This window comes from Microtus ochrogaster, chromosome 4 (genome assembly GCF_000317375.1).
Source record: "Microtus ochrogaster isolate Prairie Vole_2 chromosome 4, MicOch1.0, whole genome shotgun sequence".
NCBI lineage: Eukaryota > Metazoa > Chordata > Mammalia > Rodentia > Cricetidae > Microtus > Microtus ochrogaster.
This window is the reverse complement of record NC_022011.1, coordinates 10,714,881-10,741,565: the sequence shown is the minus strand read 5'-3', so window position 1 is coordinate 10,741,565 and position 26,685 is coordinate 10,714,881. Positions and strand designations below refer to the sequence as shown.

At 34.6% G+C, this 26,685-nt stretch overlaps 1 protein-coding gene across 4 annotated transcripts in view; it reads right to left on the bottom strand.

Moving 5' to 3' along the window:
* Positions 1 to 26,685, bottom strand: part of Cdh8 (cadherin 8) — a 368,006-nt gene that overhangs the window by 1,645 nt on the left and 339,676 nt on the right. For 2 of the 4 annotated variants that reach the window (XM_026790139.1, XM_005345543.3), the window contains exons 11-12: positions 6,395 to 6,646; positions 2,982 to 5,067 (exon numbers count right to left, since the gene is read on the bottom strand). In XM_026790139.1, the coding sequence (XP_026645940.1) occupies positions 4,574 to 5,067; positions 6,395 to 6,646 (746 nt within the window). In that variant the 3' untranslated portion in view covers positions 2,982 to 4,573. Of the gene's footprint in view, positions 1 to 2,981; positions 5,068 to 6,394; positions 6,647 to 26,685 lie in introns of those variants that run through there. The other 2 variants (XM_005345544.2, XM_005345545.3) reach the window with 2 other exon arrangements.

Below are 26,685 nucleotides of genomic sequence, written 5' to 3'. Positions count from 1 at the left end.
AACAGAGAAAATTATTTCCTACAAAATATATTCTACAATTGTTATCTCCACAAAAATACAATGATACAAAAGCATCCAAATCCAGCTTCTCAGTGAGATGCATTTAATTCTAATCCCAGGCTTTATGAGCTATTATTATGTTCAGAAACAAAACTCACATTTAAATCCTTTACCCCGAGACAGATTTCTTTCAACTTCAAGGTTAGAGTCAGAAAAACAAAGAACCATCATTTCAATTTTTTTTTTTTGTCGTGTGTGAGACTGTGACATGGAAACTTATTATTATTGAAATGAGAACACATTAGTAACACATCATCCTAAGTAACTTATCCCAAGTGTGTGTGTGTGTTTGCGTGCTTACACTTATGTGTATGCATTCATACACATGAGTATCTATGTGTCTATATGGACATTCATACAAATATGTGTCCATTCTTTTCTGTGTTGATGTTCATGTTTAAATTGTGCATTCATGCAGCTTTTATAGCGATGCCCACTGTTACCTTATCTCTTTGACTGACAGTGATGGGATTTCAGGCACGCTCAACCTTTCCAACAGTGCCAGTGATGGGATTTTTTGAAATCTTATTACTGGTTGCACTGCCTTGATCTCAGATGGAACTTTCAATCAAAAAGGCAATCAGAAGGTTATACATTCGTGAGATTCCCTGCAAAGCCAACGATCGCATAATACAACATGTTGCAAAGGACTACTTGCCTCCAGTCCTTATGTGGCTATAAAACGTAATTGGCTACTTAGCTCTCAGCACCCGCTTCCCTTCTCCAAAATACAGATAGCTCAGCTCTCTGTGGAGTCTCAGTGTGGATCGGCTGCTCCTAGGAGATTTCTAAGTCTCATGCAGAGACTTGTCTTACTTTAAGCATATGATTAAGCAAACTCTCAAAAGACTTATTTGTCTCTTTCTGAGGATTCTTGCCTCACTGGGGATACTGATGAATCCAAGTTTTCTTTCACGTTATATACACACATAAACTTGCCACCACCACCCCACATTTTTTGATACAAAACATTTTTCCTGTAAAGTTTGTATCATAGCACAATTTGGTGTGGGAAAGGTAACACATGAATATAATCTATAGCGTACTTCAACCATATTATCATAAACCATTTTAACAATATATTGATTATACTCATTGTGAGAACTTTTTTAGGAATGGCTTACTAATATTTGGTAATATATTTGTATGGAGATTCAAAAGTTGTTTGATCACATAACAGGGAAAGTAAAGGCAAGAGTTGATCCTGTGTGGCCTCCAGCCATGCAGGGATACCTCAGTTCCTCAGACAAGATCCCTGCAGTAGAGTAAGCAGGGAGAGACTAACTTTGTTTCAAAATATTATTTGGCACAGAATTCTTGGGCAATCAGTTAAAGAGACTGCTGTTTAGGACTCACAAAGACCATGGACACAACAAAAGGAGTGTCAAATGAGGCAGTATTGTACTTGAAAAATAAACATACATGTGTAAAGATTCTTTTGATGTGTCAGTATTGCTAGCACAAAAGAAATTCCATAAATATGAAATGATAATAAGGTTAAAATGCATTGCTTGAAAAGTTAAGAAAGGAATCCTTAAATCTCAATAAGATATTTTTGATCTCCACTGTAATATTTTGAATGTCGGAATTCTAATAAGTTTTTGCTAAAATAAATGTTATTGTTTAATTGTGTGCTTGTGGATCTGTGAATATAATTTAAATGGAGGATACTCTAAAAGCATATTTCACATAGCAAAACCATATTATTCAAAAATAACCATACATAGCTCCACTTTATCCAGCATATCAAAACTTTAGATTGGCTTCGATGCACAAAATGCCTGGGTGGCAGTGGAGGGAAATGTTAATATGGAATTCATGTTTCCATGATGTCTTCCTGGACCAACTAAAATGTAAAGGAAGGTTTGGAACACTGGTTCAGCATACATTGCCTCCTGCCCACAAGCACTATCAGATGAATTTTATTCTATTGTCCATCAACACTGAAGATGATGATTTTGTATTTCTATTAAAGAATAGTGTGATATATCACTTAAATACGCCTCTGCATGACAGTTTCCTTAAAAGAGAGAGAGAGAGAGAGAGAGAGAGAGAGAGAGAGAGAGAGAGAGAGAGAGAGAAGTTTGAAGTGAATGTAGAAGACAGAAAGCACTTCCACCTTAGTTTACAATGTGAGCACATGGAATTGACTTTTTATTGTTACTATAGCTGATATTAACAGTTTTTTGACTCTTGCTAATCTGGTATATACAAAAGTCACAGTAGACTCCTTCTGACTTCATGAAAAGTTTTCAGTAGCCACTGAGATAGGTATAAAAAAGGATTGTGATCAGGCAATAGGGAACAATGAGGAGATGGTAAGCCCTTGGAAAACTATTAAACTTTAATTGAATATTTAGTCAGTTTGTTTCTGTCATGATGGAGACAGCTTCCAGAAATGGACCTCCATCTCCAAGATCAGTCCATGTTTTCATTAGCCCAGACTAGGTACTGAAGTAGCAGATGACAATAGCCCACAGATCTTGTTCTAATGGATCCTCTAAGGATCTAGAAAAGAGTGGTTTTCAAATCTGCAATGTAATCTATGTTCTCTCTCCAAATCCTGTTCTTCAGTCCCTTCATTTCTTCACAGTTTGGACTTGTAGCCTTTTCCTATGCACAATTGCCTTCTTGTTCTTTTACCCTTTTCTGCTAACTCCACTCTAGCCTCTACCTCCAGAGACCCCAAAAACATACTTGACTGTTTTTTAGGTCAACATTTATTTTTATGTCTCTGATATTTTTCTTGCTATGGGATCAATAGCAATCCATTTCTCATCTCTGTTTTTTATTAAAATACTCTTAAAACTAAAAATGCCTCCACACTGTGAGTTGATCGCACAATTTGGAATTTTAGTTAGAGTCAATAGTTTTGTCAAGTGATCTTCATGTAGCTGGAAAAAATGATGACAACAAAGGTATTTATAAAAATATATTTCACAAAGTAGGAAACAATACAGGAGTTTCTCTGAATACAACACATGAAGTAAATAAACAATATTGCATTAAAGCAAAGTATAAAAGTAAAATGATCTGCATGTAATACTTGAGTTGATTCATACATTTTCTACTCTTACATGGCAGGTTTGCATTACAAACTAAATATGCTCACACCTTCTAGCGCTGCTTGGTTTTTGTAGTCTAACACATTCTGTGCATAATCACCATGACCAGGGACAGAAGTGTAAGAAAACATAAGCAGTAAAATTATGTACAAATCAGTTCCTGCTTTAAATTCGTTGGGGGAGGACAACTTGAAGCATTTTTATTGGGGGGGGCACTATGGAAGTATCTAAAATTCTAGAGTTTAAATATTCACAGGAATCAATATACTTTCAGATGTTTGTGCTTGTAGTAAAAACACCAAATACTAGGATTATGAAGAAAATAGAAAACAGTCCAAAAGTTTCTCTGGGAAATGCTGTTCCTGTTATTATCAGTCACAATATCACTTTCTACTCTAAAGAGACTATTACCTCTCCCCTTGATAATATTGCCTGCCATACTTAGCTCATCAAAATGTACATGTATTAAACATTCATTGTATAGATATTAATATAAAACAATCTAAAGGATTATTAATGGATATAATTTAGTTCTCCCCATATAATCCCTTAATCTATAGATTACCAACCTTAATAAATAAAAGCATTATTGGACATCAATAAAATATTTATTTTGAGGATTAAACAAATAAATTCACACGCTAGCAATAAAACCATCTGTCTCTGATGTGGTCCACTGTGGAATAGAGTTTATCTCTGTGTCCTTGTGGAAGAAGATGAAGTGGAGGGAACCAGGATTCCTGCTTCTAGACACAGCCTGTTTGAATGGCATTTCTCTCCTCCCACCTTTCAGTTGGCATTCCCCACCCTGGAATGGATTACGAACATGTGAATATTTTAAGGCTCGACACAATATTTAAAGATGCTATTCAGTCTCTGGTGAGTGGGGCCAACATGTATGTACAACGTGTGGTCACCGTACCATATAATCTAGGAGGCCTCCCCAAACTCCACAAAGTCTTAACGTACAGCAGACCTAAGTATTGCTTTATCATTTGTGACGGGATCCTTATTGGTGAAGGGGAAAAAAACCATTTACACTCATAAAAATCCTTGCAGAAGACACATATCAGCAGCAGAATCCTTGCAGGTCCATTTTTTTTCTAATAAAGCACCTTTTAATTTTGTTTTTTTTTCCTCTTAAACAATTCTCTAATGGTTAACTAGGATCCCAATCTCTGACTGAGGCAGTCAGTTTAATATCAAATATTCAAAGACTTCTAGACACTCCACATACTTAATTCACACTCCACAAGATTTATAACCTCCTAACATATACTTTTTATTTTTATTATTTTTTGGTTCAACATTAAAATGTGGTTGAGTTTATAGATGATTGGTGCTAAACTTGCCTCTAAAACAAATAGCCACATTTGTTGTATCTAAGGGGAGTGACCCTAGAATATTACAGAATGCTCAGTTCCATTGATTGTTTATATAATCCACTGTCAAGTTTCTTTGTCACTTTCACCAACAGAGTAGAGTTCGCCCAGTCTCTTAAAGCGGGGACCCCAGTCACTGAGGTAGTCAAAATTCTGGTCTGAGTCTGATGTGGTGGACTCCAAGGAGCTGAGGGAGCCAGCCACAGACCCTCGGCCTTCATAGCCATAAATCTGAATGGAGTCATATGGTGGGGCCGTGGGGTCATTATCTGCCTCATGCAGCCTTACATTTATAAATTCATCGACATCAACACCATTTGGAACTGGAGCAAGCCCTTGCCTTGGCATAAACTGCAAATCTGGTTTAATATCCTTACGGGGTAAAAATCCATTAATTCCATCTGGATTTTGCAAAGTTGCAATGTCAAAAGCCTCTGTATCCTCCTCCCCGCCTCCTTCATCATCGTAGCGGATGATGTTTTCTCGAACATCTTCATCGTCTTTGATAATTAATGGCTCATTTTTATGCCGCCTCAGGGTAACAAACAGGACCACAATGACTGTAAGAAAAAAAATACCAAATCACAATCAGCCAAAAAGCATTTCCTGCCACAATCAAAGCAGAATAGATGATGGAGGAGAAGAGCTTGTTAAAAAGCTCCTGTTTACAACCTTTTCAATCCTAGGCCTTGAGGCTAGTGCTGAACTAGTCAGTCATGCTCACACCCAGACTGCCAAAATCTTTAATACCAAATCAAGCTAAACAATATAGAAAATAACATTCGCAGCATGAGTTAACATGTTAGTATATTGTGTGAACTATTCTCTATTCTTGGTTTCTGCTTGTGTTTCTTATATGTAGTATGTATGGTATTTGAAAAATTCTTTTTATGGTGGTGTTGCTGCTGATAACAGTAATGAAAACCAGGGTGTTCTACATACTTTAAGGCACTAAATCACTGAGTTATGGCCACAGTGATATTATAATACATAAGATATTCTCTAATTAAATGATTTGTTACTTTCACACAATGTATAGATTTCTAGACAGATAATGTCTTATATTCAATGACAATTGACAATCCCCTATCTAGAAAGGTTGTTCCAGTGTAGGACAAGAGAAAGGAGTATTACCAAAGTAGTTGACCAGCCAAACAAATCATGAACTGACACAATCCTTAAGACAGTTTATTTTTCAAGATAAATACCCTTTGGTATTTTTTTCTAGAAATAAAGGTACAGAGTATGTGTTACTGGGCCACAGAGTCTTAACATGTGACCCAAGATAGTCTGGAACCCCAGAATCTCCACTTTCTTCCAAGTGCTGGCTAATAGGAATGATTTCACTGTTATAAGGCTTATTCTTACTTCCATATTGAGAATTTTTAATGGAAAGGTAATAGACCTTTTCTCTCAGTTTGCATTCGTTTTTTGTAATTTTAACTTACATCAATGAAAATATCTATAAAATAGAATGTTGTTTGAATGAGAGCATATTTTTGAATATATATATATATATATCTTTGTATCTCACTGAACTATGAGATCTAATGATTCAATTTCCCAATCCATGCATTGCTTATATTCAATGGTAATGTGGATAAAGGAGAACTGCCTCCTGTAATAAAGTCATTTGCAGCCTGTGATTTAACTGGTGTGAGGATGAGTGTAGGGAACACAATTCCCAATCCTATTGCCATGCTTGTGATGGGTTTAAAGGGCACTAAAACTCCTGTCAAACAAGGCCAAGTTTTCACTGCTCTTTCTCATATAATAGCTTCTGACTTTGAGAGTTCTTCTTTCCCTAAAGAAATTTAACTACATCCCAGAGGTTGATATCTTTATTTATAGCCAGTAATGACTTTAAGCTATGAAGGCGATACCCACCTAGCAGCAAAATGATGCATGCTAGTATGGCAATTAAGGCTCCCATACTGAGTCCAATAGGAAGGACATAAGCTTCAACATTGCATGATTGGACCACACCATCATTGCTACAGCCACAGACCCGGATAGTCAAGGTACTGGTGCTGCTCAGAGGGGGATTCCCACTGTCACTGATCACTATAGGTAAAAGGTAGACTTCTTGCTTCTGCCGGCTGAATCCATTATGCTTTGCCAAAATGCTCAGTGAGTTATCTAGAAAAAAAGTGGAAGTGACAGTTACTTGCATCATTTCAAAACATATGCCAAAATAGTATTTGTTTTTCTGGGCTACAGATCCTGTGAACCTTTCAACTACTTCAAACTACAAAAGGGCCAATCACAGTCTCTCATTTACCTCTTTCAACTTTACCAATTGACACAAACCAAAATATCCACAGCAAAACATAGTGTATGAATGGACCGCAATGATGAGATAGTAAGAGCTGATATTTTTTTGTAAATGGAAAGCATATTTTATTAAAACAATCTTCAAGGAGTTTTTCAGGAGGCTCATGGTAAACCATCTCCCATAGATAAGTACATACGTTTATAATGGAATTATGGAAGTTAATTAGGTAGAACATTGCTATATTGAAAAGGTCTACTCAAGAAACTCTGTATTGAAAGACAGATTGGATGGAAATATGAACACACAAAGCTAACTTTATTGAATAGCATGCTACCTAGACAACAGCCAGGATGCCCTGAAGCATTTATCTTGAGATAATAAAAGCCATATTTCTGTCAGTTGAAGAAGCTGAACCATAAATATTAAACTTCTATAGAGTTCTTTATGTACGTTTTTATATAGGCAAGGAAATTGGAAGTAAAAACAGGAATTCCATTTTGCATTAGTTATATGAAGATTGGCATTGGCCATGTGAAGCTGTAACTGTAATCATTTAAGTAATATATGATGTGATTTCAGCTTGAAGTAAAATTAGTTTGAGAGAAGTTACTAGTTCCATACTGTTCCAAAGTCATCATTTCACCCTAGCAATGGGCACTTTAATTGTTCCTCATCATCAGGAGAATGGTAGTCACATTATTTACATTTTGTCTGTTCTTTTATTTTAATCAATAAAAGACACATCAGTATTCAAAATGAGAATGTGATTGTCTCACAATCATATTCCAGTCAAAATAAAGAAACTTTAGTTGCTGTGTTATTTGGACAAAATCACTATTTCAATCGGGAAATTTTCCAATATTGACAAACTCACAGACAGCAGAATGCTTGGTTAATTCATTATTTCACTAAATGATATTGTCTATGATTCCAAAGCTGTCCAATTTCTGGTCATGAGTGTCCTACTGATTTCTAAAGCAGTCAAATAAATGGATGACGATTTTATTCAAATGGCTTTATTATGTCGAATCCTACCATATAATAACCTCTATTAGAATTTCATAGAAAAATGGAAATTATTCTCCAAAATAGATGCATAATTATGTGTAATTTTATTTTGTTTAAGATATAAGCAGGCCTATAATGCTTTAGTAGTAAGTAGTCAAACAGAAAAGGCACTCTGAGTTAATAATTTTTTTTTTCTAAATTTCTTTTGGTAGTGCCTCATTATATAGCAATTTGCACAGCAAAAAGGTTTTCTAATAGAGTTAAGTAGTGATATACCAAATGATCCGGTAATCTTTTTTCCATGACCTAGAAGGAAACACCAGTCAGTTAAAAGCAGGACCTCATTTTCTTAACGTAGATGCAGAATCTATTGTTGTTTTGAATTTTCAGAAAGTGCATGACAAGTCGGAGTGCCATGAATTAGCACAGGAAATATTTGTCAGATGGCTTCATGTCCGGTAGTTCATAACTTGAGATACGAATTGTTTTTCATCATACAAAATTAATAAAATTGTAATGAGGCTTTGTCTCTTGGTGATTGTCTTTTGGAGACTGACATTATTTCTATGAGAAAGTATTGCTACATGGTCTCCTTTAATGTATCTACAGGGATAATTGAAGCTGCAGCAGAAATGATACTTGCAGACCAAAGCCATGACTCGTTGCTCTGCGAAGCCATGGAGAATCTAATATTCACTGCCACTTGTATTTCTGCACTAACTCTAGAATTTGCATTTCTGTTGTCCTTTCTAGATGCATGAAATTATTGCATAAGGGAAGTACAGGAGTTTTGTTCCCTGGGTTTTACCTCCAAGCCCTAGGCAATATAGCAAATTATTCTATTTTTAAAAAAAGTTTTTTGCATATATTATTGATATACTTAAGCTGATTTTCAGTTAACTAAGTTAAATAATCATTATGGAATATATCTAAGTATAAAATAGCAATTTAGAAATGTTCCTGTCGGAGCTTTTATTTCATTAAATTTATTAACTTAATATTATAATTCTCCTTAATGTTTGGTATTTTACGCACACACACATACACACACACACACTTTAATTAAATAAGGTTGCTTTGGGTATTATTCCCCTTTCATTTTATAATATAATTTGGAATTTTCATTTTTCCACACAGATAATTGATTTCCTAGAAATAAATTATTGTCTAAGTTCTCCTTTTCATATTGATACTGATTAGTCTCTCACAAATCAAATACGCTGGACTCACAGCACTTCAGGAATATCTATTTTATTTAAACCTTTTTATCATTTTCAATCTTGATTTACTGGCATCCTTTATTAATATGAAAGTATTATACTAAACTTTGATATTTCTTTTCTACCATGTGCTTCTGTATGAAACTGAGCTATTATTGTCTGTTTGCTGTTCTCTGACAAATATAGATGCAGATTGCCAGTCTCCATGAGAATTCTTTTAATAACTTTGGTAAAAATGTATGAAAACTGAGATAGATCTTATATAATATAGAGGAATTTGGAGAACTTTGATAACTTTAAGGCTATTAGTCCTTACCAAGTCATGATTTATTTTAATTATTATATCATATGTTAATAAACCATGTTAGATTCAAGCAACATCCTATCTTTGTCTTGTTTTATTATTTCTGTTTTATAATGCATATTATTGCTATAGTAAATATTTATAAATTTAGTTATATTGTAAAATCATATTGTCAATAAACTATTGCAGTTGTATAAAATGTAACTACTTTGTCAATTGATTTTATTTTCAACAATCTTAATCACTTTTATTTTAATTTTAAAAAATATAACTTTTACTAGACAATCTTTTGTATTATAGAAGCAGGCAGAGCCCCTGGATATAAAAGGATATGACATTGTAAGACTCACTAGATAGTTCCAAAGGAAAGAAGTAAATTAAAAAAACATATATATTTAAAAATAAAGAAAGAAATAAACACATCATAGTTAAACTTGGAAAGTGACAAAATCTTGAAAGTGATGGAAAACTCATAAAACTTGAAACTCATATAAAACTTGAAAGTGACGGAAAACTCCGTATGGTGATATGGAAAGAAACTATTTAGCCATTAATAGCAGAATTTTCATACACATAATAAATTATTAAGCTAATAAACTAGTAATTACAGGTAATTTAGCTAAGCTATCTCCAAAATCTCTTTTGTATGTGTGTCTGCTTGCACACATGTGCGAATATGTGTTTGTGTGTGTGTGAGAGAGAGTTGACAGCGACAGAGAGATAGAGAAACAGATAAGAGAGAGATCAACAGGGAAAAGAAGAGAGATAAAAACAGACAGAGGCTGAGCTATTATCACATATCAAAAGAATTAAATTTGTTACCAGTATTTACTGAAAAAAGTATTCTATATACTAAAAGCAAAAAATGCAAATGGTAATTCAAATGGAGGTTAAAAATGAGGAAGATCAGTGAAGATTATCATGTAATTTTTTCCTGTCAATTATATTTTATTTTATTTTTTTTAATTTATTTATTTATTAATTAAGGATTTCTGCCTCCTCCCCGCCACCGCCTCCCATTTCCCCCCTCCCCCGATCAAGTCCCCCTCCCTCATCAGCTGGAAGAGCAATAAGGGTACCCTGACCTGTGGGGAGTCCAGTGAAAGCACATAATTTTTGCTTATATGTCTTAACTCTTTTGAAAGAATTACATCAAATAATATATATATATATTTAATAAGTTGTATATATCACGTTTAAAAATACAAAACTAGAGTGAAATACTACAATATTCCTCTTTCAATAATAGAGAAAACTTTAGCAATGGTAAAATGTCAAATTTTTCACACCAGAAGTACACAGAGCATTCCACTTAACAACTGAAGAATATTTTACTCAAGTGTATTGGGCACATTCAGCATTACAAATTGTCTAAAGCACAAAGTAATTGTGACATGATAGAAACAACATAGCGAAGGTACCTCAGCCACTCCAAAGTATGATCTCACTATATGGAATTAGAAATCATTAAGAAAGTAATTAAGGTTTGAATATTTGTGGAAGTTAAATATTACAGAGTTCAATATCCAGATGGTCAAGGAAAAAGTATTAGAGAGTTAGAATATATGATACATCAGTATATGTATGTATGTATAAGTAAATATTCAACAAAGAAAAATGCATAGGCTAAAACTCAAACATGTGTGAAAGTAAAACTCTGCTTGAATATATCAAAAAATGATAAATATCTCAAAATAATTACGTTTTTCACACCTAGACATCAGAAAAGAAGAGCAAAGTCATCTTAGAATGATAAAAAGTATAAAAAAATTCAAGAAATAGAGAGTAAATTAATGAAATATTGAAGAGAAAATCAAATCTTATCACATTTTGGCAATTGATACCTAATCATATGTTGTCTTAATGACAAGGTTTCATTCATTTTCAAGTAGTATTGGTTCTAATTAATTTTTATTTATCTTATATCAGCCATATTCCCAAGAGTATTGTGAGTAGAACATATTGCATTGGCCCGTGAATCTTGTTCTGATTTTAAAGGAAAGACCTGATTTGAAGTAGATGAGGAAATGGCTGGTGTTATTTATGGAAGATATTTTCCTGTTGTTTGTTTATACATTTGATTATTCATGTTCCTCTTTCTCTTTAGTTTCCCCTATGTCTTGTTTTATTTTTCTAATAATAAAGGAAGGTCTTGACACAGGACTATGCATTTGTTTTAAGTTGGCTTCAATTGTCTATGGAATTACTGGAAAGCTTTTCATTGCTTGCATTTTAATATTGTATAATCTTGTGGTTTCTGCTTCTTAGTCTGCTCTATTTTGACTTCTGTTGCCATTTACAGTATTTTTGGCATTTATTTAATTATTTGGAGTAGTATAAATGTTAGACTATTTTTGGCACTGATGTATTAGAGGAATCAGGGATATATTATAAACTAGAAAACGCATAAGACATAAGACACAATAACTGGAATTCATGTGCATGTACCACGTGATCTCTTTCCTTTCCTTACATTTTTGAAATTAAATATTTGACAATAGTATTATTTAAAAAATAGAGATATTTTGACTCTTATCTATTTAGGATATAGAATTTTCTATGTGGAGCTAATACCCAACTGGATGGCAACTAGCTTAGAAAGTGTGTGTGAGCTGCACACTCCTGGGCTCTCTGATGCTTTCAATTAGTGATGTAGTCAATATTTACATTACACATATTTTTTTCAATAAGGGGTTTTCAGTTGTTTATTGTTTTGCAGTGCTCTACGATCATGATGCCAAGGAGGATATTTTTAAAATCTTGCTTCTATTTATGTCATTTTTTATTTAGAATTGATCAATGAAGAAAATAGTTTAATAGAGAATAAACGTGGATGAATAGGAACAGACATACTTAAAATAAATTAATACTAAAATGGTATAAATATTGTGTTTTGCCTATCTTAGTCTAGAAAGACAGGTGTATTCCATGAATAAATTATAAGGACAAGATAAATATTAGTTATTTTCAAATACATAGACTTTAGGTGTTTTGGACAGCATAAACCAGCTATGTCTTTGTATAAATACTATTTCAAATTCTAGAACCAAATCAAGAAAGTATTTTAGCTTCAGTATTCATAATTTTCTTTTCCACGATTTATCATGACATCAGTCCCCTTGTTCAGCCCATTTTATTTGCAATCACTTTAGCTTTAACTAATTTAATATCTGATTAATTAAAACTAAAATCTATTTCAAAATAGTAAAGAAATGAAACATTTTGCAGGAATATCAATAAGTCTGTCTATCAGAGAATTTCTGTTAGTGAAAAATTTGTGATATTATATTAATATAAATGGATGTTATAGCACCTCTGAAAATACATTCAGGCATATTTATACATATGGATATAGACATATTAATATAAATATAGGAATGTAGAACTTTACCCACATGTACATTTTCTACATTAATTTTTAACTTTATAATTTTATAGTCATAAATTTATACACCATATATATCTCTCTTGTTATATTAGTAACATTCCCTTGATAAAGTTATGGATATAAATAAAGAGACTGAGGATTTATACTTCTGCTTCTAAAGTAGCATAGAGATTTGTTTTCGGCTATGTGACTTGCATGTCTTTTTCCCAGTCTCCGTTTCTCTGGGCCATCATGACCCTCCTTCATTTTCTACACTCCACCTCTCCTTCCATGCTTTGACCCAAATTTCTTCCTTTACTAAAGCTTTCATGTTATTATTTTGATGGATAATTTTCTTACTTCTCTTGATCCATGGTTTAAACAGTGAATAGCTTTTGCTTTACTTTTTTCTAAATATTATTCCCTTAATATTTAAATATTATTTTTTTAAACCATTTTTTCCAAATGTCTATAGAAAATTTAGTGGCTGGATCTCTAATAATATAGTTTGCATTTCCATCAGAACACTATTATAAAAAAATGATAGAGTAATGGAGATTTGATAGACACTGCAGATATAAAATAAATGAAACCTCCAAGCAACAAATAGCCAATTTAAATGCATAATGAGTGTTCAGCAAATATTTGTTAGATAAATAAATGACTAAGCAATCATAAGTTATATTCTCATTCATTTCTCTTCATATGGCTTGATAAGAAGGAAGTTATATGTGGCTAAAATAAATCAAAGACATAGTTCAATTTCAAACTATTGAGAAGCATATATAGCCTATGACTGCATATGGAAATTTGACAGACTGACAGCTTATAAATCTTTCTTTGAGAGTGCTTTATATCATAGAAAGTGAGCAATAAGCTGAGAAAGTATAGGTGCAAGCAAGAGATCTCAGCGAAGATCCAGCCTAAGTACTGAAAAAAGCCATCATGTAAAATCAGTGTTCCATGGATTTCCCTTTCCTTGTTTAAATGGAAACCTTTGTCCTCCATTTATTCAGGAGCCTGTGTTTAACAGCCACAAAGTATTTTCCCCATGATTATTGATAATATTTTATCACTCAAAATTTGGAACCCAAAGGATATTTTCCACAGAAGGTAATATTCTCATTTTTTTTTCACATTAGTAATAGCTACATTTGTTGTGGCATTATTGAACTTGTGTCTCTCAGATTCCTGCATTGAAACCAACACTGTTCCTGTATGTGGAGATACAGAGACTGATCGAACCACAATATTTGATGAGGTGCTCATCCAGGATAAGTGATCTGAAAAAAGAGAGGCTGAAGAGCTGATAGTCTCTATTCCCTGCTTTCTGTACTCACACAGAACAACTATCAGGGAAACCTGAAGGTAGTAGTTCGAGAGAAGAGGCCTTAAGATGAAACCTTCACAGGACTCTAATTTGGTCTTCTTGTCTCTAAGGAATTAATTGCTATTGCTGAAACCCTCAGTTTGCAATATATTTATTAAGTTTCAAGAGCAGACTAAGACCCTGTTGTAATCATCCAAAAAATCATGCTATAAAAATGAAATCTCATTTGAGGAAAGAAATTTTTCAATTTTTTCTTGCTTTTCTACATAATTATGTAAAAATTTTGTACAGTTTATCTCAAAATTTTAACTAACTTCCCCCTCTCCTCCCCTTCCTTTATATCTCTCCCTCTCTTTTTCCTTTCTTTATTCCTTCCTCTTTTGTCACTTGATATCTTCTTGCTGGTCCCTTGCATTTTTAGTAAAAGTGTCCATTATTATTTCTGCCAATATTTTGTACACAGTCTGTAATTTTAGATAACACAACAGCAAGCAGAGCCTATTTCTCTAATGGCTTCAGTGAAGTTCATATATGGTGATCCTAATAACAAACTATGACTTTGGTCCAGGTTTCATTCATATAAAACCATGGAGTTAAAACTTCTTTCTTTGTCTTTTATATGCAAGTAAGACAAAAAAATAATAAAAGAGCCAGAATTAAAGGAGGCTCTTGCCAGGCAACTATTTATTACAAAGTAAATAGTTGAAGAGATAATCAGTAGATACTGTGTTTTTTTTTTTTGAATACTTGACTTGCAAATTTAATTCAAATTCTGTGGGTCAAGTCAAGAGGAATGAAAACAGTCATAAGGTCAACTCAAATTAAAATTGGCGTGGAGTTTAGGAAGTATGTGCGAGAGTTTTGATTACATTTTTATCACTGTGTTATAATCGTAGTTTATTTATCAACACTGGGGAAAGCAAGAGCAACTGCTGGATCTATGATTGCTCAGCACAGTGAAAGGGTGCGCAAACATGGTATCTAACACTTAAGGTTCTCAAGAAAATGTGTCATCTATACTTTTTACACATATTCAGACTTCAAACAAAGTCCATGTGGATATTGTTTCATAGTAATAAGTTCACAAAAAATAAATTTTTAGTAAAGCCAGTCTTCTCTTGCACCATTATAACTTTTTACAAAGTTTGTTAAATGCACTTGTGTATATCATCTTCCACAAATAGCTGTGTTTTATAAGATGTGCAATTAGACTATTGTCTAACTTTGTGCTGTCTTTTCATATCTTTCCTTTTAAACCATCCATTCTGCCACCTGCAATCTATCATCTCAATGGCTACCTGCTGACTCATTATCAAATATTATCATCATTAATAATAAAAGACATCCAGTCATAAAACATTGATCTGACTGGCTTTCAAAAGAGAACATCATCTGGGATCTTTGTAGAATCTCCTAGATTAACACCAAGTGTAATGTTTAGTCAACAGTCTACAATTACACATTGAATGAATTAGCACTTTTTTAACATAGGAAAACACACTTGGAGCTCTTTCTGCATCACAGCTCCTCCAGCTCCAAGGCTCTATAAATATCTAGCAAGTTGTCATTTGGCAATGGAAATGTATAGCTAGTAGGTCACAGAAACGCAAGCAGGTTTTAAGGATTTCTTTCTAAAAAAAATTAGATTCCCTATTACTAAGTGTTAATATGAAGTGTTTTTACATCATATGAGAATAGTGTTTGGTGATGTGATGTCCAGAAAAGATGGTGCTTGCTATCTTTATTATCCTGGTTTCAGTTTTTGCTATGGAAACTCTGTCAGTCAGTAGCCTTTAAGCCCATTTGGAAGTGGTCTCTTACACCATAAATGCAGCCTTAAAGTTCAGGTACTCTCTCTCTGCTGCTGGATTCGGTTTCTGTTCCCCACTTGTGCAGAGCACTGTGATCTGTAAGACTACCTCTAAATAAAGAACCCTTCATTATACTTAATTCTGAGCTGGTGTGGGACTACTTTATAGCATCCATCAACAAGTAAGTCTTCTTTATATCCTCATTGCGGTGAGTGGTAGAACATTAATTTAGTGCTATTATTGGTGATTCCCCACACAATCATGCAAACCCCTAATCCACAGACCCTAGGAATGTGTTCTGACTTGAAAAAGAGTTTTTGTAGTTCATTGACGTAAAATCTTGAAATTGGAGCTCATGTGGCATTACTCAATGGGACTTAAGTCCTTTAATGCATGTCTTTGCAAGAGTGAGGAAGATTGAAATTTGACATAGAGAAAAACAAGCAACAAAAATAAAATAAAATAAAATGCCTGAGGCAGAGATGGTATGATTTGACTCTAAGCCATGGAATTACTCCAGCAGTGGAAGATAGGAGAGAAGGGGAAAGATTCTCTCCTTGCCTATGGAGGTACCATGAGCCTATCAGATAATTGTTTTCAAATGTCCCACAGAACTCTAACCAACTAACCAAAGAACACTCTGTTCTTTTATTCCTCAAGTTTAAGGTATCTCTATGTAATGAACAGAACTGACTCTTTTCTAAATCCATGTATAATTTACTGCTATGGGACAGGAATCGATATGGAACTCCTCCTATTGTACAAACAAGGAGGATTTTTAAAGATAAAGTGGCTTGTTCAAGGATTCTCATCTGAAATCTGAGAAGTACAATCAAGTTGAATGTATTTTCTGCAATATTTTCGTCCCCTTTTAACAAAACTTGTCTAAAAGATAGGTGAAGAGAGTTCTTAAAAATGTTTTATTAAAAAAGCAAGGACAAGAATAAATAAGAAAGAGCAAGACAGAAGCTTTTCTTTCTCAGCTGCTATCCCCATAAATGAGGGAGAAAAAGAAGTGGCCAAGGTTTTTGGTGGATAAAAGGATATGATATTTTTTTAAATGATTACAAAGATATCCAGGGATGGAAAGATAACTTGTTTTGCAAAGTACTTGATGTCAAAGTGTTAGGAACTGAAACTGGATCCTCCGCACAAAGCTGGTGCAGGACTGCAAAGGCCCAGAGCTAGTCACTGGACAGAACAGACAAGAAGATCTGGAGTCCTGGCTAGAGAGTTTTGGCAAGTCGGTGAACTCCAAGTTCAGTGAAAAACCCTGTCTGAAAAAATTAAGATGGATGGTCCCTATGATATGGCTTATCAAGTAAAGGCATTTGTTGCCAGGCCTGCCAATTTGAGCTTAATATCTGGAAACTACATAGAGAAATGAGAGAACTGGTTCCAACATGTTCTCCTTAGACCTCCTTCTGTCCTGTTGTGCAGAAAAATGTTCATGCACAGACAGGTATACACACACACACACACACAAGGGAGAGAGAGAGACAGTCAGAGAGACAGGGAGACAGAAAGACACAGAGACAAAGACACATACAATGAGGAAGATATTTGGCACCAGTCTCTAATCTCTACATGTACATAATAAACAGGTTTTTGTACATACATGCACAAACACATAAACATATAAAATAAAAATAAGTAGCAAACAACGGCAAAAACGATATCCAACAGAGAATGCTGTACTTTAAGATGACATTATACAGTTTACCATATTCACATCGGAAAACAAAATCACATATTATAAAATAACATTAACCACATTTTGAACCAGTGAACCTTGGGGATGCCATGGAAGAATACAGGAACCAAAAAATCCAGTGTCCATGGGCATTCAGTGACACTGCTCTGGTGTTGTTGATTTTACTGGTTTCCCCCCTGCACTAAAACAGCATGTTCTTTCTTACCCAGATACTCCATGTACCTTTTACAGATCCCTTCATACTAGAAGAAAGGTAGATTTATCCTATTTCAGGATCTGTGTCATCAAGTATAAAGACCAGTGTTACCCGATATTCTAAAAGGGACATGGGCATATCTGACGCAACAAAGTGAAAACTATTTCAGGGATCACTTTTCATTTTGCTTGAGTGGGAATTTTAAAGCTTTTATAAATATCAGCAGATCTGGAAAGAGTAATAAAAACTGCATTTTAGGATACCAACCTCTTAGAGAAATTGGAAATAAACAATATCCAGGTCTTTACTGTGAAGGTTCCAGAAAATAAAATGTTAAATGCCACAGTACTAGAAACCTGTCATCAGCAGATTGGTTTTTCTGCCTTTGTGTGGTGAGTAAACACCTGAAGATAGTAAGAAACTAGAAATCATAGATGAATTTGTTTAATACTGGAATATCCATAGAGATGACAAAAAATTTTACCAAGGACCACCATGAGATTTGCTTTAAAATAGCCAACTTAAATGTGGTACTTAAGTTAAGCAGACATTGTGCCCACCATGTTGAAAATGTAATTGGTAAAGGTGAGCATAGAATATGAGAGAAATCAGAAGCACCTGAGATGAATTGCTACCCAAATAACTTGCTTTGATTTGAAAAATGTCAACTATCTATGAGATCATCACTTTTTGTTTGGTCCTATTATTTGTTCTCCCAAAGAAAATGTAGATGTACATTTGCACACAATATGAACACAAGACCAAAGGTGATTTTCCAGGCAAACCTTACAAATGATATTAATCTATTATCTATTTTTCCTAAGCAAATTCCATATTAATATTTTTCAAAGACACACTGATACATTCAATTAATTTCATTCTCAGTAATTCAGCACCAAGTTCGTACAAGAGCTCACCAACAGAGAAAAGCCTCTGCCCGTAACCTACCAAGCTATGGGCAATATAATAGAATAGGTATTGTCTGCTTCCTGAATTGTAAGATCCTTTGAGATCATTATCTTTACTACTTGAACAAGACAGATTACATATGTGTATTCTAAAGAATCTTTATAGTGTTTACTCAATTCTTATTAAAAAACAAAACAAACAAAAGAGTGGATTTGGGGGAAGCTAAGATATGATTGTTAGTCTGGAAAAGATTCTGTCAGAAAACAAAAGGCTGCAATTAGATAAAACATATTGTATTTGGTTGTCTACTCTCTATTTCTCATCCATGTCCTTCCTTCTGGCTCGAGTGGTCATGACCATTATTCTATTCTGAGCTCTCTTAGAATCTCAATCCTCAGCCTGAACTGAGAATGGAGCTTTGGTGAAGAGATTCTCCTTTGCTTGGCATAGAACAAAAAGATGGCTTGTCAAAATGGGAAAACCTAGAGAAACTTTCACCCTCTTGTCCCATAGCCTCCTATGTCTATGCTCCTTGGTATTTTTCTAATCTCTTTGGGGATTTTTGAAATGTGTATTACAATCTAATTTCAAATGCTGCGCTATTTTTTCTGAACTCCAACTGTACGGCCCTTTTACTCATATGCTGAAAGTGTTCATCAGACTATTCAATATAATATACTCAACTTCTAAATATTGAAACTAATATCATCAGCCTCTATGATTCCCAGTAACCAAAGATCTCTTTAGTGCAATCTTTGTGACTGTTACTTGCGCGTCTCTCCGATTGTACCCAGTAACATCAGTATCAGGAACCCTACCATCCCTCAGTAATCAGCTGAAAATTCCTCCAGGAATTTGTTATTAGAGATAATAACGCAAGGGTTTTGGAGTATACAGTTCAGAGCTATATCACATGCTTGGTGTTATGTATGAGCAAAGGATAAAAAAAATGATGTGGATTAACTTATGCAATAAATACACAAAAGGCATTGGTCAATAAAAGTGACTTAGTAACTAATGGGACCAGATAAAAAGCAATGCCTAGAGACATTTAAAATAGCCAACTTCACACACATGCAATGCAATAAAGGCAGTACCCAACACTGAGCTTGCATATTGTGTTGCAGAAATTTTTAAATGAAGCGCACACTACCATCAAAGCTAACATCTATTTGCAAGTATGTTTGAAAACACTTATGTCTTAGACCCTTCACTATATAGTCCATGTTGGTGCTTCACACTTCAAGCATATCTAATTTTCTCTTGTGCATATACACAATAAAGTTAAAAGAAAATATTCATTTACTACAGTAATATATACATAAATAGCCGAGGATGTCAAAAATGTGCATTCTTATGTTTTGTTTTTTTTTTCTAAAACAGCTGAGTAAGAACTTCTAAGGATGGGGCCTGGATTTCTGCATTCGGAATAACTTTTCTTTTCGTTGGTATAAGAATCTAGGAAGCTTGGGAATCATTTCTCCCCCTAGGTGTTAGCAGTAGTTAATGGCTTTGCCCAAGCTGTCAGAGGCTTCACTGGGAAGTCTATTATGCTCTGGGTTGTGTAATCCAGCAGGGTTAGCAGCTGATAGCAGTTTTCCTGCATCATTCCTTCTTTCCCGGGTTAGTGTTAAGAAAGCTGCCAGTGAAAGAGGGAAATGATGCAAGAAATCGTGGCATCCTACAGGGAGCCGAAAGTCCAGGGTTTGTCCTTGAATCATTTTAAACTTTAATATGTTATATTAAAACAGCTTGGCTAAACATATATCTCTGAGCAGAAGTCTTCATATACAGCGAAGGCAAAGGGATGGAAGTCCGCCATGTAGATAAAATTATCTTTCAAGCACTGGTTACATTATCATTCCTCCCAGGCTGCTGAGGATGGCACGTGCTTTTGTATCTTAAGATTCAAACTTTCTCGTGTTGGAAATGGTGCTGTTTTGGTCATTCAAAAACGACTTTACATTAAAGGTCAAAATGATTTGCTGTTCCTTATATTCACCTACATATTACCAGGTTAAAATACAGATGGAGAGAACAGAAATGAAATGAGTGGAGAAAGAAAAGACACCTGTGTAGGTCACCCTTATGACAGGCAGAAATCACACCAGACTCACTCAAACGCTGTTTTATTGAAAATGTAATCTGATAAAAAAAACATTGTTATATACTATAAAGAAATCTGAATACATTTTGGAGTCATGCATGATTTCATTTTAATACATTTTTTTAAAATAAAAGTTTTTTTTTTTTTTTGCATGAGTCTTTTAAAATATTCTCCGATGATACTTGATTTCCCAGGCTTGCCTGTCCTAGATGACAATGAACTTTGCTACTTCCTCGCACTGGGAAGTTCTACAGAGGTCCCCCAAACCAAATTCTTCACAGTACTTCATTATAGAAGATACATTTAATAAACTGAGAAAACTTTAGGAAACATACTCCTCTTTCAGAAGTCTAATTGCTAAACACTCGTGTGAGGTTTAACCAGCTTTGGGTTTCTATTTTGGAAGTCCTCTGCATGCAATATTATTCTATTTTCCAGACGTAGAAAGATTTAGGATTGTATTTTTATCCTATTTCGTTACTAGCCTGTAGTGATAAATTTTGTTTATGTTTTAACAAATAAATCTTGCCTGAAGATCAGAGTGCAGAGCTAAGGCACTAGTTAGCCATAGAGGCCAGAGAGTGGTGGCATGCACCTTTAAACCCAAGACTCTGGAGACAGAAACAGATAGGTCTCTGTTAGTTCAAGTCCACCCTGAGATACACAGAACTGAAATTGTCTAAGAGAAAACAGAGTTCACACAAAGGTGATCTCAACACTTGGGATCAAACCCCTTTAATCCCAGCGCTAGGGAAATGGAGACAAGAGGATTAGGGCTGGAGAGAGGAAGTGAAAAGCCAGGAGGAGACAGGAGCTCAGTCCCTCTTTGGCTTTTGGAAGTTGAGTAGGTAATGTGGCTGTGGCTCTACTCTCTGATCTCTCAGACTTTTCCCCAACATCTGACTCTGGGGTTTTATTACTAAGACCTATTAGAACTCGTGCTACACTAGCCACATTGAATTTTCAAAGGATTCCCAACAACATAATACCTCTGCTAAGAATATAAATTAGGAGAGTTACTATGGAAGTTAGTGAAATGTTTCCACACTAACACACCAAGGTGAAAATATGCCAAGAAAACCCAGTGACCAGTATAATGTTGTAAAACTGTCTAACAAAGGTGTGATAAAAAATGACCCAACCACAGATCAGGAAAAACATAAAATAAAAACATAAGTAAGGGTTCTGAACTAATCACCAATGATTAGTCAAAGAGAGTTATTTCAAAAGAAGAGACAGTTCTTTTCTCTGAATGAAAATTCCACAGATATACTGAATCCATACAAAAAAGGTAAAATATTCCAGGATAGTATATAAGTATCTAAAACCAGTATTTTGTTATTTATGAAAGGCCTTTTTATTAGTGTAAAATATATGACTCCCTGTTGTGGCTTGAATGAGAAGGGCTTCTATAGGCTTATATATTATAATGCTTGGTCATTAGGGGCTACCACTACTTGAGATGGATTCAGAGGTGTGTCCTGGTAGGATTAGGATGGCTATGTTGGAGGAAGAGTGTGTCTAGGGGTGGGCTTTGTGGTTTCAAAAGCTCAAGCCAGTCCAATTTTGTCTCTTCTTGGTACCTCTGGATTCAAACGAACACACAACTCTCAACCACTTCTCAAGCACCACTTCTACCTATATGCTGACACACTCCACCATGATGAAAATGAACTAAACCTCTGAAATAGTAAGCAAGCTTCAGTTAAACGCTTTCTTTTATAAGAATTGCAGTGGTCACTGGGTTCTTCACACCAGTAAAACACTGAATAAGACACTGCCCTAGCAATGTATTATGTAAGAGCAATGTCAGTATATACATGTATCGATAAAGATGGTCACTGTGCAGACAAAATGTGTTAGTTTGAAGTATTTATATGCAAGTTGGTATAATATATAGTGACAGAATATAAACATTAGACAAATGGCAATGATTTTAATGAGACAACTATGGTTAGTAAATTAGCAGAAAGCATTGAAAAGAATCACAAATAATTATAAACAAAGAAATTTGAGTTATAATAATAAAACAGCTGTGAATTACTAAAAGTAAATTACTACATAGTAGACTTTAAGCAGGGGATTATAAGTTTTATTTAAAATAAAATGAAACTAAATCTGGGGGGGTCAACTAACCACTAAAGATCTTTTGAAACACCATATTGCAATCTAATACTGTAGATGCTTCATCAAGATATACATACAAGAAAAAATTTTAAATGGAGTTACCATATAATGAAGGAGATAGTACCCCAACTAGACAATCTTACCTCAGCAAATAAAGCCTCCAGTTCTAAGAATGTCTTATTTCTTGATGAGTCATTGGCCAATGGGATCCCATAAAGCCATCCGTACCTCACATGCCATTGTCAATGCTCTTACTCTTACATAACCTGATGGTGAGATCATATTACTAAAGACAAGACTTATGTCCTCAAACAGAGAAATAGAGCTTGTGGCCAACTAGAATGTTTATTTCTATAGACTGACCTTTATGATTCTAGAAAAAGTTTTGCATGCTGCCAGAAGAAAAAATAATTGCCAGTTTAATGTGAAGATAGTAAGGATACGAGAGTGACTATGGTCAAATTGCATAACATACTAGAATAAAAATGTCTTTTTTGAGGTACACTGCTACATATAATAAACACATGTTAATTAGAAGATCCATTATTACAATTTTCAATCATAAAATGTATAGACACAGAAAAAATATATAAAATCATCCTTAAACTTATACTTGAAAAATACACCAAGAAAATACTAATCATAAACATCTTAGGGTGATTATATTAATATCAAACAAGATGGAATTTAGAACTATAATATTGTCAATAATAAAGAAGATAGTCTCATAACAATGAAAAGGTCAATTGAGTAAGAAGACAATAAAATTATATTAACAATTCCCAGGGGTATTTCTGGCAGCACTACAACTTGATTTTTCTTTTAGTAGCTAGATAAATGGAAAGAGGCAACAAATTGCCCTATCATTTAACAGAAGAATTCTATATAAATCAACAACACTCATTCATGTTAAAAATTTAGGAAACTATGAATAGATTTTTTTTTTCTTCACTGAGGTGAACTCAACTATGAAAACATGTTTTGGTTGCTATTATACGTGTCAAAAGACTGTCTTTTATTTAAAATCCAACACCAAGCAAGGTGATCATTTAACTATTTCTGCACTCTGCTTCCTACCCTATTTAGCGGAAGTCAGCATTAATAAAAACTTCAGATTAGATACGATGATATACAGTGCCTCACTCCATGATGGGATGATGCTGCACATCAAAGATGCCCAGAGAAATATGTGAAGTTAGCATTTCCTCATGAACTTTCTCACAGTCTGCTGCCATGTGTACTCAGATGACCTTAAGAAATGGATGAGGAATTATTATGAGAAGATGTAACATTTTATACTGTGCCTAAGACAGTGATAGCATAAGTTCAGTCATTTAGCAAACTTGGAAATAAACAGTTAAAATGTATGTTCATTTTAGTTTAATCATGTGCCAGGAATGATCAGTTTGGGGCTAGTGAGTTGGTTTAGACAATAAAAGTGCTTGTTGTCAAACACAGTGACCAAGATGGAGCCCCAAAAATGCACACGATGGAAATAGAGAACTGATGATTAGTCACTATGAGAATTTTTTTCTGGCCTGGGGTACTGGACAAACACACACATACACACGCGCACACGCACACGCACACGCACACACACACACACACACACACACACACAAACGAATACAAAAAAATAGCAAACTGTCACTTTAAACATCTCCCAATTCACATAAACGAAAGTTCCTGCCTTTTCCACGTTCTTCTGAGATGGGCACATTGCTGTCTTCTCTTTGAACTCCGCTGATTCCTGTTTCAGAAAGTCCCTTCTGCACCTGACTCTGATCTCCTCATGATGTGAGATAAAGAGCCTGGCATAATCCCGCACTGCTGACAGCTGTAACATGTCCTTGGCCCATGTGAGAAACTACTATTTTTTTTTCCTTATTGGGGTTTTTTCATTTATTTTTCAAAGTCTCTCCCACTGGCAATCTCAAACTTTAATTCGCCTGATGTAAAGGGCGATTTCCTATAAGAACTCTTAAGCTCAACATTGACATATATAATACACGGGTACCTCTGTCATATTCGAAATGGCATTGGCTGCGACTATTTTCAGTGGGTTTGTATTACTCTAATGAACATAAATCTTCACACATGAGTCCAGGCATGCTTTCATCCATGGCTTTATATTAAGGATATCACTCTCTCCTCTTTTCAAATACTATGCTTACTTTAGGTTGGCAGTAATAGTTTTAATTTAAAACAATCATCATTGAGCATTTTGAATATTTCCATGTTTTTGTTACTTTTCTCATATCTTTGAACATATGTCTGAGAGAAACAGCTTAATGGAGATCCTATCTGGGCTCCTGGCTTGTGAGAGTGCATGTCCTATATTGCCGGGTAGGTACAACAACAGGTTCTTCAAGTGACTGGAAACATTGTTTCTGTAGTCAATGAGGAGAGAGGTAAATACTGGAGTATATCTGGCTTTGTGATTGCATTTGAGACCTACCGCCCATTTTCCTAAATGGCCCCAATCTCAAGCTATCTTCTACTACATATGTATATTTTAACATATAGATTTGTGCCGTTGACAACTTGGTTCAAAAATGCATCTTTCTCCAGTGGCTAGTTTTTATGCAGAAATCCATAAGTAGTAAAAGTACTGATAAGAAATCATTGCAAATGCTCAGTTATGAATAAATCTTCTGCATCAATCTTGTCTCATCCAAGGTAGTAGCATCACCGTAGAAGAGAGGTCTTAGAAAACATATGAGTTGGCAGATGGAGAGGAATATGGAAATGCTGACTTCTGGTATGACATGGTATCCCATACATTGGCTAACAGAAAGTATGATAACATTACCACCAAAAGAAATTGGCCAAAAATCCCGTCTAGACAAAATTTCAGCATGGAATGAGGCAAGAGCCTCCGAAGCTCACACATGAGTAGGCGGGATTAGTAGCTTCTTGTTGCCTAGGGAGGGAGAGTCACTCTACTTTGGTTATGTGGCTTCTGGTGGATTGCCCATGATCCAATATTTGATCCTGTATCCATACACAAATGGGCAGAATTAACTGGACTCAGGGGGCTATTAATAACAAAATAATACAACTACTAAACCAAAAAAAGAATGGAATCATGGTATTAGCAGGGAGGGGAGTGTAGGAACAATCAGGAGTTAGAGGGAGGTAATGGTGGAAGTTGGAGCAAAGCAATGCTGGATAGAGATAATCAAAATACATTATATATGTGTATATATACATATGTATGTATCTATGTATGGCAGTTTATAATAAATAAAGCATTGTTTAAAATTTTTCATGGATTTAAAAATTTCTCTAGAGAAAGAACCCCCTCAAGTTTCAAGAAATTCTATATTTAAAAGAAAAGAAAGGATATTCCCACAAGTCAGTAAGCCTATCCTGCTGTTTAACTCACCTTCTACAGTGGTAAAGCTTTTCAATCTTCTTTCTTTGTCAAAAAGTGAAGGTAGCAATCTCACATGGGGAGGAGTGCAGTATTTGACTCTTAAAAGAAGTCATTTAGGTGGAAAACAATTTCTGGTAGTGTTTAATAGTTCATTAACTTTTATTTGTCAGATGTAATAAGAGTTTATTTAATAAGAATAAAGTACTTTTATTTTTAAATCAAAGAGAAAAATATTTAAAAATACAAAAATAATAATTTGGAAAGACAATAAAATGTGTTAGTGGGTTTTTTTCTGGTGTTCATTCTGTATTTTAATTCTTTTTTTTTTTTATTTTTGAGACAGGGTTTCTCTGTAGCTTTTGGTTCCTGTCCTGGAACTAGCTGTTCTAGACCAGGCTGGCCTCGAACTCCCAGAAATCCGCCTGCCTCTG